The following is a 19,934-nucleotide window of genomic DNA, read 5'->3' on the forward strand; positions in this document are numbered from 1 at the left end:
TCTATTTTGGAGATGGTGCAGCTGAATCCTACGACTCAATATTTCCCTAAGAACATCCCACCACTGAATGACAGAGCTTGCATGTCAAGTGGGGAGCACACTAGTAACCAATGTTCTATACTACTTGACATCTTTTTGTCAACATTCTAGAACAAGTAGCACTGGAATTAAGTACTGTTTGAAAATGGGGGGGGCAATCATATTCATTTTTAGAAACAGTGCTTTGAACAGCAATTCATTCCACAGTTATTCAGTTTTCTACCTCTTGAGTCTATTTGAGAAAGTTCAATTTTTAAAGAAAATCATCTATTTATCAAAAGTTTGAACATTCGTAACATCTACTTTTAAAGAACGGAAAAAGTATTTCAAAAACAAGAGATTAAAGTTTACCTTGACTTTGAGCCAGATGAAGAATTTTTGATGTAACATATCTGGCAGTATCTGATTCTGTGGATTCAGTATTGATCTTCTCCAGCTGAGCCAGGAGTCCCACGATCCGAGAATTATTGGTAAGGCTAAAAAGAATATTATTTTACATTAGGGCACATTCTACATCACTTGTAAATTCAATACTATAAAGATCACTGTTTAAAAAAAAAAAAAAGAACTCTATCCTTTCTTAAAAACATTAAGCATTTATGCCACATTTCCTTACTGTTTTATAGCTTAACACTGATAAAATTCTATTAAATGAGAAACACATTTCATTTCAGAAAACCACAAATGTGCATTCAACCCTGTCCAGCAATCTTACATCATACCTTGAAAGATCACGTTTCCACTCTGCAAAAATACTTTTTACATTTCCTATGCTCACCTCAAAATTAATCATCCCTCCCATCCCAGTCCATTTTCAGAGTCCTGCTTTATAACTGTTGTAAGCTCAAACAGTAACACAACATATTCCCACTAGGACATCCTTAAACCTTTCTGATTCTCTACCCACATTCTTTCTTCCTTGCTCTCTTTCATTATACATTTGCACACTTGATAGTGTTCTAGGTATTAGCAACAGTAAACAAAAATTCCTGCTCCCTACAGACCGAACATTCTAACCGTGAGAGACAAATTAAATATGTAAATAAGCATACAGTATTTAAGGTGGTAGGAAGTGCTATAATGAAAAGCAGGTTAGGGGGAATAAAAGGTGCAGGGGGAGGGATACAATTTTAGACAGTGGTCAGGGAAAACAACATGACAGGGTACCATTGAGGGAAAGGCCTGAAAAAAGTAAAGGAGTAAGCCGTGCAGGAACCTGCAGAAAGAGTGTCCCGGAAGGAGTCACAACCACCAAGACCCCAAGGCAGGGATCTGCTATACTGAGTTAAAAGTGAGGTGGCCAGTGTGGCTGGAGCAGACTCAAAGGAGAGTAATAGTAAGAGAGGAGGTCAGAGGTGGGGGTGAGGTGGGAGGGAGCACCATCATTTAAAGCTTTGCAGGCCACTGTAGGGATTTTGACTTTTATACTAACTGGGATGGGAAGCTTTTGAGCAGAAGAGTGATGTGCTCTGATGTTTTTAAAAGGCTCTCTTTGGCTGGTATGTTGAGACTCAAAGAACAATTCCTCCCCTGTTTACATGACCCAGCAACCCTTCCTGCATTCTCAATGTATTTGCTCATTCAATTAATCTTTGCCCGATTCATCATCTCTCTCTGCCTTGCAACTGGATCATACGCACTGGCACACTCACTAATATGACGTAGGAGAGCTCCCACTGGCTCCCCCCCACTCCTCTGCTACTCCTTGAATGAGGTGCCTGTACTTGCTCTCCATCCTCTCACGACCTGTTCGCTTTTCAAGCTTGCCTTCTGCACCCTGAGGTCTCCCAACCTCCTGTGGTCACTTCTTTCCTCGTCATACTTAGTATCTCAGCACTATCCAAATCAGAGAGCTCCCTCTTCCTTCACCTCCTCCTTTGGGTTTCAATGACTCCACTCTCTATCTTCTTCCTGTCACCACCTCTCTGAGATCCCCTCTATTGGCTCCTCCTGTGACATATTTCTAGACGCTGACTCACGAACAGCTCTATCCCCAGCCCTCTTCTTTCCACTCTCTCCACTCTTTGCCAGTGTGATCTCATCTAATCCCACCACTGTAATTATGATCTAAATGCTGCCTGGCTCCTACACTCAACTCCAGCTTCACCCTGATAGCTTACACAACCTAACAAGCCCAAATATAAAACAATTTCTAGTTCCTCCTCTCAACGTCTTCCTCTTCCAATCTTAACCCTCCCAAACTCAAATGAAACCATCAGTTGCTCAGGAAAAAATCTGGACTACCTGCCTCACACACCAACCCAGTAACAGCTCCATCTCTGAAATGACTTAGCTCCATCCACTTCTCTCCATACCTACTATTACTACCCAAGTCCAAGCAATCATCGTCTCTCGTGGCCTCATAACTAGTCTGCTTTCATTCTTGCTTGCCAATAATCCATTTTCTCAGTGATTGTCTTTATCTTTTTATTTTGAAATAATTATAAATACTCACAGGAAGTTGCAAAAACAGTAGAGTGGTCCCTTCTACCTTTCACTTAGTTTCCCCAATGGCTACATTTACATGAACTATAGGGCAATAGCAAACACCAGGAAATTGACAGTGGTTAAGTATATAGTTTTAGGCCAATTTATCACATGTGTAGATTTGTAGAACCACTAACCTAATCAAGTTGCTATCCAGCCAAAAAAAAAAACCCCTTCAATGGCTTCCCTTCAGACCTTAGGTAAAATCTTATTTACTTATCACAGCCTACTAAGCCCTTTATCATCTGGCTTCTGTCTACCTTTCAGACTTTATTTCTCACAACGTTCCCCTCAGGCACTGGGATCCAGGTCAATGGCTATCAGTTCCCTGAATACAGCAAGTTTTTCCCCCAACCACCGGGTCTTTCTGTCCTCTCAATCTGGAGATCTGGGGGGTGTTTTCTCCCAGCTCTATTTAGAGCTGGCAACTTCGCACTGCAGGCTGCAACCCAACCATGGGACCATTTCCTCACCAGCCCCTCCACTTCCGATATTAAAATGTACCTAGAGAATTTATTACTATTTGAAATTATGTAAATTCCACAAAGGTAGAGAGACCTTGCATGTCTTATTCTATATATCCAGTATTTTTTAAAATTTTATTATGTTATGTTAATCACCATACATTACATCATTAGTTTTTGATGTAGTGTTCCATGACTCATTGTTTGCGTGTAACACCCACTGCTCCATGCAGAACGTGCCCTCTTTAATACCCATCACTGGGCTAACCCATCCCCCCACCCCCCTCCCCTCTAGAACCCTCAGTTTGTTTCTCAGAGTCCATAGTCTCTCATGGTTCATCTCTCCCTCCGATTTCCCCCCCTTCATTTTTCCCTTCCTACTATCTTCTTTTCTTTTTTTTTTTTTAACATATAATGTATTTCAAACATTGGCTGGCACAGCACAGACAATAAATATCTAGAAACATGAAAAACAGTATTTTCTTTTTTTCAGATTAACTGTGCCAAATGCTTTAAATCTGGAGCTACTTCAACTGAAAAGGTATCTGAAGTTTGAAAATACACATTAAGCATACATTTCAAAAATGGGCCCAATGTACCATTTAAAATAATGCAATATTTCCCATTTTTCAGAGAGCCAGCATAGCACAGACATAAAGATATATATTGGTATGTATAAATCTTCAAGTATAAAAAAACCCAAAAGACTTTAATATGTTCAGTATAATATCATTAACAGTATATTCAATACAATATATTCTTTAGCATGTATATATATATATATATAAATATATATATATATATTTAAGAAAACATTATACACACACACACTCTCTCACACACAAAAACATGCATGGAAATGATGGCCATCAAATCCAAAATAGTAATTATCTCGGGATGAGGGAGAAAGATGTTATTAGGGAATAGTACACACTGTGTTTGTAATTTCTTTATTTCTTGGGTGATCAGTACACAGGTGTTCATTATATTATTTTCTATCCTTTCTGGTTTTCAGAAACATTTCACAATTTTTAAATAAAAGAATTCTGTAGCTATAAAACTATGTTACATATTTGACTTTGTACATATTTTCTTTTTCTTCCAATGTTTCAGGAGGAAGGAATAATTCCTTAAAACTGTTACCGTAAGGCTGAATGAGCAAAACCATTACTATGGAAAATTCCATAATGAACAGAAAAAGAAAAAAATAGTATAATGAACCATCATTTGCTCATCACCCAGCTTCAACAATCAACAATCCACAATCTTATTTTACACATACCTACCTACAGGCACACACATCAATGGGCTAATTTTGAAGCACATCTCAGAAAGTTCATTTCCTCTGAAATACTTCAGCATTCTCTATTTCCCAAAATATAAAAACTCTTCAAAATATATGCATTCTGTATTTCCCAAAATATAAAAACTCTTCAAAATATACATAACTACACTATCACTACCATACCAAAAACAGTAACAATAATCCTTTAATACCAAAATCTAGTGTGAATGCAATTTTCTTAAATTTATTAGTTCATTCTCATTCGCTCTCATTTTCTTTAACAGTCTGTACAAATCAGAAACCAAATGAGGTCTATATATTGCATTTGTCTTTTTACCTACAAGTTTCCTATTACTTTTTTTTCCTCACAACTTATTTTTTGAAGCAGCTTGATTGTCCTATAGTTTCCCATGTTCTGGACTTTACCAATTACACATCCACAGCATAATATGTTTGTCTATCTTCTATATTTTCTGTAAACCGGTAGTTGAATTTAAAGGCCTAATGGCCTACGGAAGGCCTAATTGCCTTCCGTAACAAGGCAAATAGTGTCTGGCTCTCTTACTTTGGTAATATAAGTAGTCACTGGTCACCAATACCTAGATCCATTACTCCATTAAGGATTGAAAAACAGTGATATTCATCATCCCACTCCTTCTTCATGTGTAAACTAAAACAACTCCATAAAGAGAAAAATTCCTTATTTGATTATCCAGAGGTACAACTCATCAAATAAAAGCAAAATAAATGCTGGTTTTTTAACTTATCTGTATTTACCAGTTTTCAAAGAATGAGTTCATTCCCTAAAATCCTTTTCAAGTAACCAATGAAGTATTTTGGTTTCATGCATCAGTATGAACTCAAAGATTTAAACACATCTGATATTTTATCCACTGCAATTATAAACACTCAGTGATCAATGAATGGGCGTTTCCTAAGTCGGTTCCGGAGTCCTTTTGATATGATCCTAGTCCTTTGATAGCTTTCTGGCTTTCCGGTATGACAAGACTATTATTGGCAACAGTCTTCAAAGTACTTCACAAAACTCTGAGAGTACCTGAGACCCTATAATAAAATCTACACAGTTAAAACCTATTTTCATAAAAATACTAAGAAACTATTTGACACTGTGTTGAGATTTGCATTGATGATCTAAAAGCACCAGTGGGTAAAATGTGGGTACCATAGCACAAATCAAGGCAGTGACACAAAACTGCACTAGCAGTCGCTGTGTTCTTCACCCTCCTGCACTCAGTTAAAAGCAAAAATTCCAGTTTCATCCAGGAGGACATATCTTTTTAATATTGTGTGTGTGCATTAAACATTTCAGTTGCACACTGAATATGATGGTTACCTTGGGGGAAGAAAACCTGTGACTGTTTAAAATGCAAGCTGAACTAGCCACTTTTTTCACAGAACATCATTTTTAATTCAAAAAAGAAGTCAAAAAATAGTAATAAAAGAAATTTTAAAAAAACAACTGACAAAGATTATTCAGAATTTGGGCGTACAAAAATTTTTGGAAATAAACAAAGTGAGTCAATCATTTCAAGAGAACAACTGACAGATCTGTTGCCAGGGATAAAATCTGGCTTTTGAGCAAAAATTAGAATTTCAAAAAATGTGGATCTACCATCATAGCCTTGACAGCTTGCCGCTAATTAAAAAATTTTCTAGGCGCCTGGGTGGCTCAGTGAGTTAAGCATCCAACTCTTGATCTCAGCTCAGGTCTTGATCTCAGGATGGCAAGTTTAAGCCCTATGTTGGGCTCCACGCTAGGTGTGGAGCCTACTTAAAAAAAATTTTTTTCTGATAAAAATCAATGGTGATATTAATACACGCAATTTATTAATACTGTGTAATAAAATGTACCACTATTTAAAATATCTGCATTAGTCATAGAATCAATATTTCTGAATGACCAATGCTAGATGTTACAAATTTAAATATGGGAAAAAAAATTATTCAAAGTGCAAAAAAGACCAATGGAATTTAATGTAACAGAGAACAAAAAGTTCACTAATACAGTTTCAGAATCCACAGTGCAATTAACCTTGAAGAAAACTATTACTTAGCAAGAATATCCACTTCAATTTGAATTTCAACCAATATGGCTTTATTTCCAAAGAATATTATTGTCATTTAAATGTCTATTCCTCATTTATAATTATTATTCTTGCTTTAATCATATTTTTACTATTTCTCTACAAATACTGAACACACAATTTTATTTTCCTCCATCATAAATCAAAGAAATGGCCTTCTGGGGCGCCTGGGTGGCTCAGTCAGTTAGGCGCCTGCCTTCAGCTCAGGTCATGATTCCAGTTTCCTGGGATTGAGTCCTGCTTTGGGCTCCTTACTCAGTGGGGAGCCTGCTTCTCCCTCTGCCTGCCACTCCCCCTGCTTGTGCTTGCTCTAGCTCGCTCTCTCTCTCTCCAACAAATAAAATTAAATAAATAAATAAATAAATAATAAAATGGCCTTTTATTCAAGTACTTCCTTCTTTTCTAATTACATATCTACATGAGCCCAGATTTTCTTCATATTCTATAATAACACCACACATGCACAAACTATATATGCATATATAATATGTACATATTATATGTAATATATACTTACATCATGACAAATTGAACTCAAAAGCAGATAGGAGAATCTAACCATCTTCCATTAAGCCACACATCAGATTTGCAAAAATGTAATAAAATAATTCTAGTCTTCCATTTTTGAAAATATAGTTATTTCTAAAACAAAATTTTCTATCATTATACAATTGGTTTATTGTTATTTTTAAATGAATAAATAGGGGCACTTGGCTGGTTAAGTCAGTTAAGTTTCAGACTCTTGGTTTCAGCTCAGGTCATGATCTCAGGGTCATGAGATGGAGCCCCGCATCAGGCTCTGCACTCAGGACGGCATCTGCTTAAGTTTCTCTCTCCCTCTCCCTCTGTTCCCCTCCCCCAGCTGCCATGTGCACATGCAGTTTCTCTAAAAATAAATAAATCTTTAAAAAAAAAAAGTTTTAGTTTCTCAGTTTTAATGTATAATAATGTAAATATCAATAGATAAAATAACTCACATCAACAAAAACTTTTTGGACTCTTCATCACTTTAAGAGAGCACCAAGAGGTTCTGAGCTAAAAAAAAATCTGAGAACCACTCTTCTAGGCTTATCTTGCATATTTTGTGCTACTGACCTAGAATCAACCCTCTCTCCAAAGAGCCCTGGTTCTTTTTGGTGAGAAATGGTATTAAGAGACCACAGTTTGAGAACTAAGAGGCAAACTACATCTTTAAAAACAATTCCATAACCCAAATTTAAGAGAAATTTGCATTAAGAAAACCAAACTTCTGACATTTAATAACAAAGTGCTTCTTAAATTTTCTCCAGTTAATATTTTTCTTAAAGGTCATCTCAGTATTTTTCAGTAATTAACAAAACATCTACTATTCAAAATATTCACAAACATACAAAACACACTAAGCATAACACACATTCAATTCTATTCCCAACTAAGGATTTGTTTTATCGGTAACTCTTAAAATTTTAAATTACACCTCATATAAAAAAAAGAAAAAGAATAAAACTTTCATCTAAGTGATTCCTTTCTGAGAATCATGCTCTTTCAAACAATAGATGGATGAACAGATGGATGTATTTTTTGAACGGAGGCAAATGAATGGAAATTGAGAACACAGGCAAATCAATCTCCCTATTTCTACTTTTCTCATCTACAGAATGAAAACTGAACAAAATATTTTAAGCCACCCCAACTCAGCTCTAAAAATTTAAGGCTGTTGACACTAATGTTGAAAGAATCATAGGGTGAACACCAGAGGGCAGCTCTACCTTCTGAATAATTTTTAGACTTTGGAAAATCTGAGGGGGGTGGGTAAAGCTATACAGTTTCAATGGATAATCTGAACTACCCTGAGAAAATTTTTAAATAACAACTCAGAAAAGGACGTTATCTTCCTTACTTACCCTACTTTTAGATGAATCAAAATGAGGCTAAGACCAAACTTCAGAGATTCAATTTATGATTGTTAATTATTATATAGTGAGAAAATCATGGAATTGAAAACATGATCACTATGAAATACATCAAATCAAGGTAACTTTCAAATGGATATTTTAAAGACAGTATCACTCAAATATTTGTTTCATTGTAGTGGTCTCCTACTGCTTTGATGTCTGAGTTTACTCTCAGTCTTAGAGCTATTTTTCTAAAAGCATAAATGTTCTTGGATATTACAAAAGTCCCAATGATGTACAGATACTGTCTCTGCAACAAATAATTTCCCAAGTGCAAGTACTATAGAACTTATCTTCATATTATAAATAACTGTTATCACCTTTTTTTACCTTAAAATGCAGGTAACAGAGATGTCCTCATAAAAAAGGTAAAAACATCTCACAGCAAAAAAATCCATAGAAATATACTACGGTTTTAGACTTAAACATGACTCACAGCAACTAAGATTTAATTTCAAACAGTACGGTTTCGTTTCCAAAATGCACATTATCTTTCAGAAATTTCTGTTCCTTCACAAGCAACTGATTTCACTGGAGTGATCCATCTGGATACACTACTTATCTTTCAATATGAACTTCTATTTTCTGGATTACTTCAAATGGAAATAATACTGCTGGACATTTGTTGGTAGGTATTTATTTACTCCTATTCATTCTCCCTTAATTTCTAATTCTAACTATGAAAACTGTCATAAAACTTTGTGACCAACTATTCCTGCTCCTTTTTTATTCTGTTACAAGAATACAGAATAAAAAAGTCATCCCTAAGGGGCGCCTGGGTGGCTCAGTTGGTTGGGCGGCTGCCTTCGGCTCAGGTCATGATCCCAGGGTCCTGGGATCGAGCCCCGCATCGGGCTCCCTGCTCAGCAGAGAGCCTGCTTCTCCCTTTCCCTCTGCCTGCCGCTCTGCCTACTTGTGCTCTCTAACTCTCTGTCAAATAAATAAATTTAAAAAAAAAAATTCATCCCTAAAAAAAAAAAAAATTTCTGTTCTTCATTTACAGGTCTTTTTTAACTTTCTTTTATTACTTGTACTTTGTTTATATTTTTACTGTTTCTCTCCAAATACTGAACACACTTTATTTTCTTCCATCATAAGTCAAAGGACAATGAAAAATAGAAATTTCATTAACATTCTTTTGTAGAAAGAGTTAAATATTTAAATATGTAAGTATGGAAAACAATATTCTTCTACCTGGAAGAGAAGAGTAACTACTTCTCTACTTCTTATAATTAAATGCAGAAAAGGCTTCTTTAACAATAAATTCTAGTTCAACACTACCAAGTGACTTGTTATAGACAACCAGTAAAAGCTTGTTAAAATTTTAAACTTCTTAAATTTATACATCAGCAATAATTAGTCAAGTTATCCTTCAAATTCCTTCACCAAAGTTAATTAAATGCTAATTATGTTATATTCGTTATTTTTACAACTTCTCTGGTCATGTTCCACGGGGATTTTAGGTATGTGCCTTGTGGCTAACTGCTTTGCAGTATCTGGTCTATCTTTCAGAGTAACAAGTTTCACTCAGGCATATGCCACCCTGGTATATCACATTTCTCATTTTTAGCTTAATATAAAAGTTAGTACAGGATAGCTTCTCAGTTTTGTTTTGGGGTTTTTTTGGGGGGGGGTTAGAGGGGGCTTTTGGTCTCATGATACCTTTACACTCAAAAATTATTGGGGAGCCACAAAGAGCTGTTATTTTCATGGGAAATAGAAATAAATCTAACAACCTAAAAGATCAGTACACTGAAAACTACAAAACATTGCTAAAAAAAATTAAAGATCATAAAAAAGGAGTATGCTGTGCTCAAGAGTAAGAAGACTCAATGTTGTTAAGATACCAATTTTCTCCAAACTGATCTACAGAATCAAGGCATTACAGTAAAAACCCCAGCAGGCTATTGTGTAGAAATTGTAAAACTGATGCTAAATTCACATGAAAATGTGAAATAGGCCTAACTTTGGAAATAAAAGAACAAAATTGGTAGACCAACACTAATTTTGAGACTCACTATAAAGTCATCAAGGCAGAGAGGTATCAGCACTAAGATAAACATCTAAATCAGTGGAACAAAACAGAGTCCAAAAATAGACCCATACATACATGGACGATTGATGTTTGACAAAGATACAAAGCCAATTGATTGAGAGGATGACTTTGCATGTATATAAAGGCCAAACTTACCAAACTGTACTCTCTATGTACAGTTTGTTGCATGATTTATATCTCAATAAATTTGTTTAAAAACTCTTGGTGTACCGGATAAAGCAGAAACTACACAGGAGTACTTGGGAGTGTATGAAATGAGATGTAGATTGAATTTACAGACTATTTCAAATTTTTTGGCTTTTAAGGGAATCAGATATATCAGGTAGTGACAGAAGAACATAGTCTAAATACTGGTAAGTCCAGATCTTGTTTAAATAGTAAGGAATGAAGGAGTTAAAGATTCAAGACAGAAGAATAAAAGACCCTGAAAAGGAAGGAGGGAGATGAAATCAATAACACAGGTGTCAGTATTAGTATCTGACAAGAAAGGAGACACATTCTCTGCTGGGGTAAATAATAGGAGGGTAAGCAGAGGATGGGATCAAATAAAGGGGAATATGTAAATTTTTGGTGTAAGAAACATGAGGATAATAGATTGTATTATCTCTGTGATATCATGAGGGAAGGCCATTTGTTGAGGGTCTGTATTTGAGACATCTGAGGATTTTAAAGGTTTAAAGGGTAAAAAGAAAGTATAAAATAATCATTACAAAAATTGAGAAAATGAACTTTTCCAGAAAATCATAGTTGCAAGATTGCTAGGCTCAGTTCAGGCCAATGATCAATAATTTTTAGTGATATCTGCCAAGTTAGTTTATCCTCCAACATTATTTAAATACTCAACAAAGGTTTATGCAGAAAAAGGGCTTTGTCAGATGGATGTGATGGAAAAATACAAAGTCAGGTAAAGATACTTCAGGTCTTTTCAAGAGTGTAATGACAGATGGTGGATTCTACATTGGGTAAGAAAGGAGAAGGTGAATGAGAGAAAATAAAAGTTAACAGATTAGCACTCCGGGTAAGGCAGGGCTTACAGGGCAGACACTGGAGCAAGGGAGCTAGAAAGATGCCAAGATTATAGGAAGGGAAAAGAAAAAGATTTTGACCCTTTTCTATCTATCTCAATTCATCATTCTGCACCCAGCTTTCTTCACACAGCAAAATCACAAGTATTAATAGAAATTGTCATTTCTTTAAGATGAAGACCACTTGCAGTGATCCTAATTTGGTTAGCCTAAAACAGTCACCAAAAATAAATAAATAAATATCCAGTAAAATCTATCTCAGGAGAAAAAAAATTAAAACTAACCCTAGGAGCTAGAAATTGTCAAACTAATTTCATATTCATATGGAATAATCTAGTAATTTTAGATAGCTTTGCTAATCAACCTAATCTGAAAAGCAAGGCTGGTGCTCCTTGACCTAATCCGAAAAGTAAGGCTCGTGCTCCTTCTTTTTGTTTTTGTTTTTTTAAGATTTATTTATTCTTGAGAGAGAGAGTGCGCACGCGCAGGCGAGCAGACGCGCTTGTGCGTGAGGGGGAGGGGCAAAGGGAAAGAATCTTGAAGCAGGTTCCAGGCAACCTTGAGATCCTGACCTCTGCCAAAACCAAGGGTCTGAGGCTTAATCTACTGAGCTCAGGTTATGATCTCATGGGTCCCGAGATGGAGCCCCAAGGTGCATGGGGCTCTGCCTTCAGCGGGGAGTCGGCTTCAGGATTCTCTCCCTCCCTCCCTCTCTCTCATAAATAAATAAATGAAGTCTTTAAAAAATAAAAATTTAAAAACTTGGGGCACTTGGGTGGCTCAGTCGGTTAAGCATCTGCCTTCGGCTCAGGTGATCCCAGGGTCCTGGGATAGAGCCCCACATTGGGCTCCCTGCTCAGGGGGTATCTGCTTCTCCCTCTCCCTCTGCCCCTTCCCCCAGGCCCTCCCACTCTTTCTCACTCTCTCTCTCTCAAAATAAATTTTAAAAATCTTTTTTAAAAAAATTAAAAAATAAATAAATAAAACACAATCACTATCTAATTCCTTTCCTATAGAAATTACAAAAATACTTAATAAAATTTGTTATAATGTATTACATAGTTAATAACTGGAAAACCTAACAATTTAAGGAACAAATTTATCTAAACTGTGTATATACTTCTCATTATAAAACAGAGTCAAACCATACCTGCAAATGCAAAGTTGTAAAAATGTAAATACAACATACAACACTGCTACAGAACTGATTATCGATATTAATAAGTTGTCATTTACTGAGCCTGCTAGACACTATTTAATCTTCACAACTTCATAATGACACCATTATTATAAAACTCATTATATAGATGAGAAAAGTGGGACTTAACAGAGTTAAGCAATTAGCTAAAAAAATTCCAAAACAGAATCAATCAGTTTGTCCGACTTTTAACTGAGAGAGTCCACGGTAAAACCTTGCTAAGGACAATTTCTTGGTACATAAGAGCTTTAACAGAGATGATGCTTTAATTCAGGGGTTAGGTAAAATTTTTCTGGAAAGGGCCCGAGAGAATGTATTTTAGGCACTACGTGCCGTACAGTCTCTCTCATAACTACTCAACTTTGCCACTGTAGAGCAAGTGTCCAGACAATATACAAAGCACAGCTGTTTTCCAACAAAACTCAATCTATATACATACAAATTTCAATTTCATATAAACTTCATGTGTCATAAATATTCTTCTTTATACTTTTTTTCACCAACCATTTAGAAATGTTAAAAACTACTCTTAGCTAACGGGCCATACAAAAACAAGACGTAGACCAGATCTGGCTCATGGGTCATAGTTTGCTGACTCCTGCTTTAACTGAAAAGGTAAACATTAATAAATATTAATTTAAAAATATAACTACAACAATTATTTAAACATAAATAATATTTTCAAATAAGGAGTTTCAAATAACCACTTCATGTATTATTTCCCTGATACATATTGGTATTTAGAATTACAGTACCTTGGAGGGGGGAAAGATGGCAGAGGAGTAGGGGACCCTATTTCAACTGGTCCCCGGAATTGAGCTGGATATCCACCAGACCACTCTGAGCACCCACGACCAGCCTGAGATGTAAGAAGATCTGGATCTCTACAAACAGAATATCGCAGGCGGTTGGTTTTGAGGTAGTAAGTGGGGAGCCGTGATTCTGCGGGCAGATATGGGAGGATAAACGGCAGCAGGAGGGTGCCTGGCCATGGGGATCCTGCACCGCCGGTGAGTGACAGCCTCGCGTGCTGTGGACGGGGCACAGACTCGCAGACCCGTAGCGTTGGTAAAGAACTTTAGGGCAGCCCCCGGGGTGGAAAACCAGACCGGCGGGGTCGCCCGCACGCGAACCGCAGCTCCCCAAGCCAAACCCCCCCCAACAGAAACCCGGAGCGACGGTCACGCGCACTCGAACTGCAGCCTCCGAGAGGAAAACCCGGTGCACCGGGTCCCGCTGGTGAACTGCAACCCCCAGGGTGGAAACCCCGAGCAGCGGAGTCGCGCGCATGCGAACTGCAGTCCCCGGGACAAAACCCCAAGCGGCGGTGTCGCGCGCACACGCGAACTAGGAGCGGCTGGCGATTTTAGAAGCACAAAGGGCAGAGACGTGCCCCGACCTGGAGGCAGGACTGGGAGCGCTGCGGAGGGGCGCACAACCCAGGACACTGCAGTTTATAGCAGCACGGACAGAAACGGAGACGGTGTGGCCTGGAGAGTTCACTGAAGAACAGACTGCGGTCTCTGCTCTGAGGCAGAGGGTTGGAAACGGTCTCTTCTGCTCTGACTCGCAGAAGAGATGCAGAAAGCCACCAGGGAAAGGCGCCAGAGAACAAAAGCCCCAAAGACTGATTCCCACTGAGCACATCCCCCGCCACAGGGGTGCAGGGCAACTCCGCCCAAAAGGGTTGCCTGAGTAACAGCGCGGCAGGCCCCTCCCGCAGAAGACAGGCTGGGAAAACAAGAGGCCAGCAACCCTAAGGTCCCAAGAAAACAGGTGCATCTTGCTTGGGTTCTGGTCAATAATTTGGACTCTATACATTCCCTCAAACACCCATCAACAGAATGACTAGGAGGAGGAGCCCCCAAAACAGAAAAGACTCAGAGATTATGACTTATGCTGCAGATTTACAAATGGATGCAGACATAACCAAGATGTCAGAGATGGAATTCAGGGTAGCAATTGTGAAGACAATGGCTAGAATGGAGAAATCAATTAATGGCAACATAGAGTCTCTAAGGGCAGAAATAAAAGGTGAATTGGCAGAACTTCAAAATGCTATCAATGAGATCCAATCCAATCTAGATAATCTAACAGCTAGGGTAACTGAGGCAGAAGAGAGAATAAGCGACCTGCAAGACAATATAATCGATAAAAAGGGAAAAGAGGAGGCCAGGAAAAAACAACTCAGAATCCATGAAAATAGAATCAGAGAAATAAGTGACACCATGAGGTGTTCCAGTGTCAGAATAATTGGAATCCCGGAGGGAGTGGAGAGAGAGAGAGGACTAGAAGATGTATTTGAGCAAATCGTAGCTGAGAACTTCCCTAATCTGGGGAATGAAACAAACATTCGAGTCCTAGAGGCAGAGAGGACCCCTCCCAAGATCAGGGAAAACAGGCCAACACCCCGGCATGTAATAGTAAAACTTGCAAATCTTAGAACCAAGGAAACCATCTTAAGGGCAGTTAGGGGGAAGAGATTCCTTACGTACAGAGGGAGGAACATCAGAATAACGTCAGACCTATCCACAGAGACCTGGCAAGCCAGAAAGGCCTGGCAAGACATATTCAGGGTACTAAATGAGAAGAACATGCAGCCAAGAATACTTTATCCGGCAAGGCTTTCATTTAGAATGGATGGAGAGATGCAGAGCTTCCACGACTGGCAGAAACTGAAAGAATATGTGACCACTAAGCCGGCCCTGCAAGAAATATTAAGGGGGGTTCCATAAAAGGAGAAAGACGCCAAGAGTGATCTACAACAGAAATTTACAGGGACAAGCTATAAAAACAACGTCTTCACAGGCAACATGATGACAATTAATTCATATCTTTCAATAATCACTCTCAACGTGAATGGCCTAAACGCTCCCATAAAACGGCACAGGGTTGCAGATTGGATAAAAAGACAGGACCCATCCATATGCTGTCTACAAGAGACTCATTTTGAACCTAAAGATACATCCAGACTGAAAGTGAAGGGATGGAGATCTATCTTCCATGCCAGCGGACCTCAAAAGAAAGCTGGGGTAGCAATTCTTATATCAGACAAATTAGATTTTAAACTAGAGTCTGTAATAAGAGACACAGAAGGACACTATATCATTCTTTAAGGGTCTATCTAACAAGAAGATCTAACAATTGTAAGTATCTATGCCCCCAACATGGGAGCAGCCATCTACATAAGCCAACTGTTAACCAAAATAAAGAGTCATATTGATAACAATACGTTAATTGTAGGAGACCTCAATACTCCACTCTCAGCAATGGACAGATCATCTAAGCAGAAAATCAACAAGGAAACAAGAGCTTTGAATGATACATTGGACCAGATGGACGTCATAGATATTTACAGAACATTCCACCCTAAAACAACAGAATACTCATTCTTCTCGAGCGCACATGGAACTTTCTCCAGAATAGACCATATACTGGGTCACAAATCAGGTCTCAACCGATACCAAAAGATTGAGATTATTCCCTGCATATTGTCAGACCACAATGCTCTAAAACTGGAACTCAATCACAAGAAAAAATTTGGCAGAAATTCAAACACTTGGAAGCTAAAGACCACTCTGCTCAAGAATGTTTGGGTCAGCCAGGAAATCAAAGAAGAACTTAAACAATTCATGGAAATCAATGAGAACGAAAACACATCGGTCCAAAACCTATGGGATACTGCAAAGGTGGTCCTAAGGGGGAAATACATAGCCATCCAAGCCTCACTCAAAAAAACAGAAAAATCGTGAATTCACCAACTAACTCTACACCTTAAAGAACCAGAGAAAAAGCAACAAACAATGCCTAAGCCACGCATTAGAAGAGAAATAATTAAAACTAGAGCAGAAATCAATGAATTAGAAACCAGAAACACAGTAGATCAGATCAATGAAACGAGAAGTTGGTTCTTTGAAAGAATTAATAAGATTTGATAAACCACTGGCCAGACTTATCCAAAAGAAGAGAGAAAGGACCCAAATTAATAAAATTATGAATGAAAGGGGAGAGATCACGACTAACACCAAGGAAATAGAAACAATTATTAGAAATTATTATCAACAACTATATGCCAATAAACTGAGCAATCTGGATGAAATGGAGGCCTTCCTGGAAACCTATAAGCTGCCAAGACTGAAACAGGAAGAAATTGACAACCTGAATAGGCCAATAACCAGTAACGAGATTGAAGCAGTGATCAAAAACCTCCCAAAAAACAAGAGTCCAGGGCCTGGTGGATTCCCTGGGGAATTCTACCAAACATTCAAAGAAGAAATAATACCTATTCTACTGAAGCTCTTTCAAAAAATAGAAACAGAAGGAAAACTTCCAAACTCATTCTATGAGGCCAGCATTACCTTAATCCCCAAACCAGGCAAAGACCCCATCAAAAAGGAGAATTTCAGACGATATCCCTGATGAATATGGATTCCAAAATCCTCACCCAAATCCTAGCTAATAGGATCCAACAATACATTAAAAGGATCATCCACCACGACCAAGTGGGATTTATCCCCAGGATGCAAGGGTGTTTCAACATTCGCAAATCAATCAATGTGATAGAACACATTAATAAGAGGAGGGAGAAGAACCGTATGGTCCTCTCAATTGATGCAGAAAAAGCATTTGACAAAATACAACATCCTTTCCTGATTAAAACTCTTCAGAGTATAGGGATAGAGGGAACATTCCTCAAGTTCATAAAATCCATCTATGAAAAACCCACAGCGAATATCATCCTCAATGGGGAAAAGCTGAGAGCCTTTCCCTTGAGATCAGGAACACGTCAAGGATGCCCACTCTCGCCACTATTTTTCAACATAGTACTAGAGGTCCTAGCAACAGCGATCAGACAACAAAAAGAAATAAAAGGTATTCAACTTGGCAAAGAAGAAGTCAAACTCTCTCTTTTCGCAGATGACATGATACTTTATGTGGAAAGCCCAAAAGACTCCACCCCCAAATTACTAGAACTCATCCAGCAATTCAGTAATGTGGCAGGATACAAAATCAATGCACAGAAATCAGTTGCTTTCTTATACACTAACAATGCAACTGTAGAAAGAGAAATTAGAGAAACGATTCCATTTACAATAGCACCAAAAACCATTAGATACCTCGGAATAAACCTAACCAAAGAGGTAAAGGATCTATACTCTAGGAACTACAAAACACTCATGAAAGAAATTGAAGAAGACACAAAAAGATGGAAAAACATTCCATGCTCATGGATCGGAAGAATAAACATTGTTAAAATGTCTATGCTACCCAGAGCAATCTATACCTTCAATGCCATCCCGATCAAAATTCCAATGACATTTTTCAAAGTGCTGGAACAAACAATCCTAAAATTTGTATGGAATCAGAAAAGACCCCGAATCGCCAAGGAGATGTTGAAAAAGAAAAACAAAGCTGGGGGCATCACGTTGCCCGATTTTAAGCTATATTACAAAGCTGTGATCACCAAGACAGCATGGTACTGGCACAAAAACAGACATATAGACCAATGGAACAGAATAGAGAACCCAGATATGGACCCTCAGCTCTATGGTCAAATAATCTTTGACAAAGCAGGAAAAAACATGCAATGGAAAAAAGACAGTCTCTTCAATAAATGGTGCTGGGAAAAGTGGACAGCCACATGCAGAAGAATGAAACTCGACCATTCTCTAACACCATTCACAAAGATAAACTCAAAGTGGATGAAAGACCTCAGTGTGAGACAGGAATCCATCAAAATCCTAGAGGAGAACATAGGCAGTAACCTCTTTGACGTCGGCCACAGCAACTTCTTTCAAGATACATCTCCAAAAGCTAGTGAAACAAAAGCAAACATGAACTTTTGGGACTTCATCAAGATAAAAAGCTTCTGCACAGCAAAGGAAACAGTCAACAAAACAAAGACGCAACCCACAGAATGGGAGGAGATATTTGCAAATGACACTACAGATAAAGAGCTGGTATCCAAAATCTATAAAGAACTTCTCAAACTCAACACCCAAAAAACAAATAATCAAGTCAAAAAGTGGGCAGAAGAGATGAAAAGACACTTCTCTGAAGAAGACATACAAATGGCTAACAGACACATGAAAAAATGTTCATCATCATTAGCCATCAGGGAAATCCAAATCAAAACCACACTGAGATACCACCTTACACCAGTTAGAATGGCCAAAATGGACAGGGAAAGAAACAACAAATGTTGGAGAGGTTGTGGAGAAAGGGGAACCCTCTTACACTGTTGGTGGGAATGCAAGTTGGTACAGCCACTTTGGAAAACAGTGTGGAGGTGCCTCAAAAATTTAAAAATAGAGCTACCCTATGACCCAGCAATTGCACTACTGGGTATTTACCCCAAAGACACACATGTAGTGAAAAGAAGGGCCATATGCACCCCAATGTTCATAGCAGCAATGTCCGCAATAGCCAAACTGTGGAAAGAGCCGAGATGCCCTTCAACAGACGAATGGATAAAGAAGATGTGGTCCATATATACAATGGAATATTACTCAGCCATCAGAAAAGATGAATACCCAACTTTTACATCAACATGGATGGGACTGGAGGAGATCATGCTAAGTGAAATAAGTCAAGCAGAGAAAGTCAATTATCATATGGTTTCACTTATTTGTGGAACATAAGGAATAACATGGAGGACATCAGGAGAAGGAAGGGAAAAATTGGGGGGGAGAATTGGAGGGAGAGATGAACCATGAGAGACTATAGACCTGAGAAACAAACAGGGTTTTAGAGGGGAGGGGGGAGGGGGGATGGGTTAGCCCGGTGATGGGTATTAAGGAGGGCACGTACTGCATGGAGCACTGGGTGTTATACGAAAACAATGGCTCATGTATCACTACATCAAAAACTAATGATGTATTGTATGGTGACTAACATAACATAAAATTAAAAAATTAAAAAAAAAAATTACAGTACCTTTTCTCTGATATCACTTTTAACTTGCTCATCTTGAGTTACTTCATTTCAACATCGCAGATAATCTAAAAGAAAAAATGTTAATGATATTAAACACACAATTGTTTATATACATTAGATGTCATAAAAACCATACCACTGAAAGTTATTATGGGCAACAGAAGATAACACTGGAAACCAAAGGAGAATGTTTGAGTTTTATGTGCTACTGGCAAGTTACTTTAATATGCAAAAATGTGTGACTATTACACGATCTAAAACCAGCCAGTAAAATGTTATCAAAATCCTGGAGCTACAAAAATGAAAAAAACCTAACACAACAGTCTATGATCTACTGTTAAAGATTTCTTTTGAGACAGTTCAAGTTATCTTTTCCTGTTCTTATATTCCTCCTTAAAATAAACA

At 38.0% G+C, this 19,934-nt stretch overlaps 1 protein-coding gene across 1 annotated transcript in view; it reads right to left on the reverse strand.

Annotated features, from left to right (window-relative positions):
- Positions 1–19,595, reverse strand: part of AGTPBP1 (ATP/GTP binding carboxypeptidase 1) — a 139,122-nt gene extending 119,527 nt beyond the window's left edge. Inside the window, exons 1-2 of the mRNA XM_021677917.1 lie at positions 19,530–19,595; positions 391–515 (exon numbers count right to left, since the gene is read on the reverse strand). Of these exons, the coding sequence (XP_021533592.1) occupies positions 391–515; positions 19,530–19,561 (157 nt within the window). The 5' untranslated portion in view covers positions 19,562–19,595. The remainder of the gene's footprint in view (positions 1–390; positions 516–19,529) is intronic.
- Positions 19,596–19,934: the final 339 nt, after the last annotated feature.

Source organism: Neomonachus schauinslandi, chromosome 13 (assembly GCF_002201575.2).
Source record: "Neomonachus schauinslandi chromosome 13, ASM220157v2, whole genome shotgun sequence".
NCBI lineage: Eukaryota > Metazoa > Chordata > Mammalia > Carnivora > Phocidae > Neomonachus > Neomonachus schauinslandi.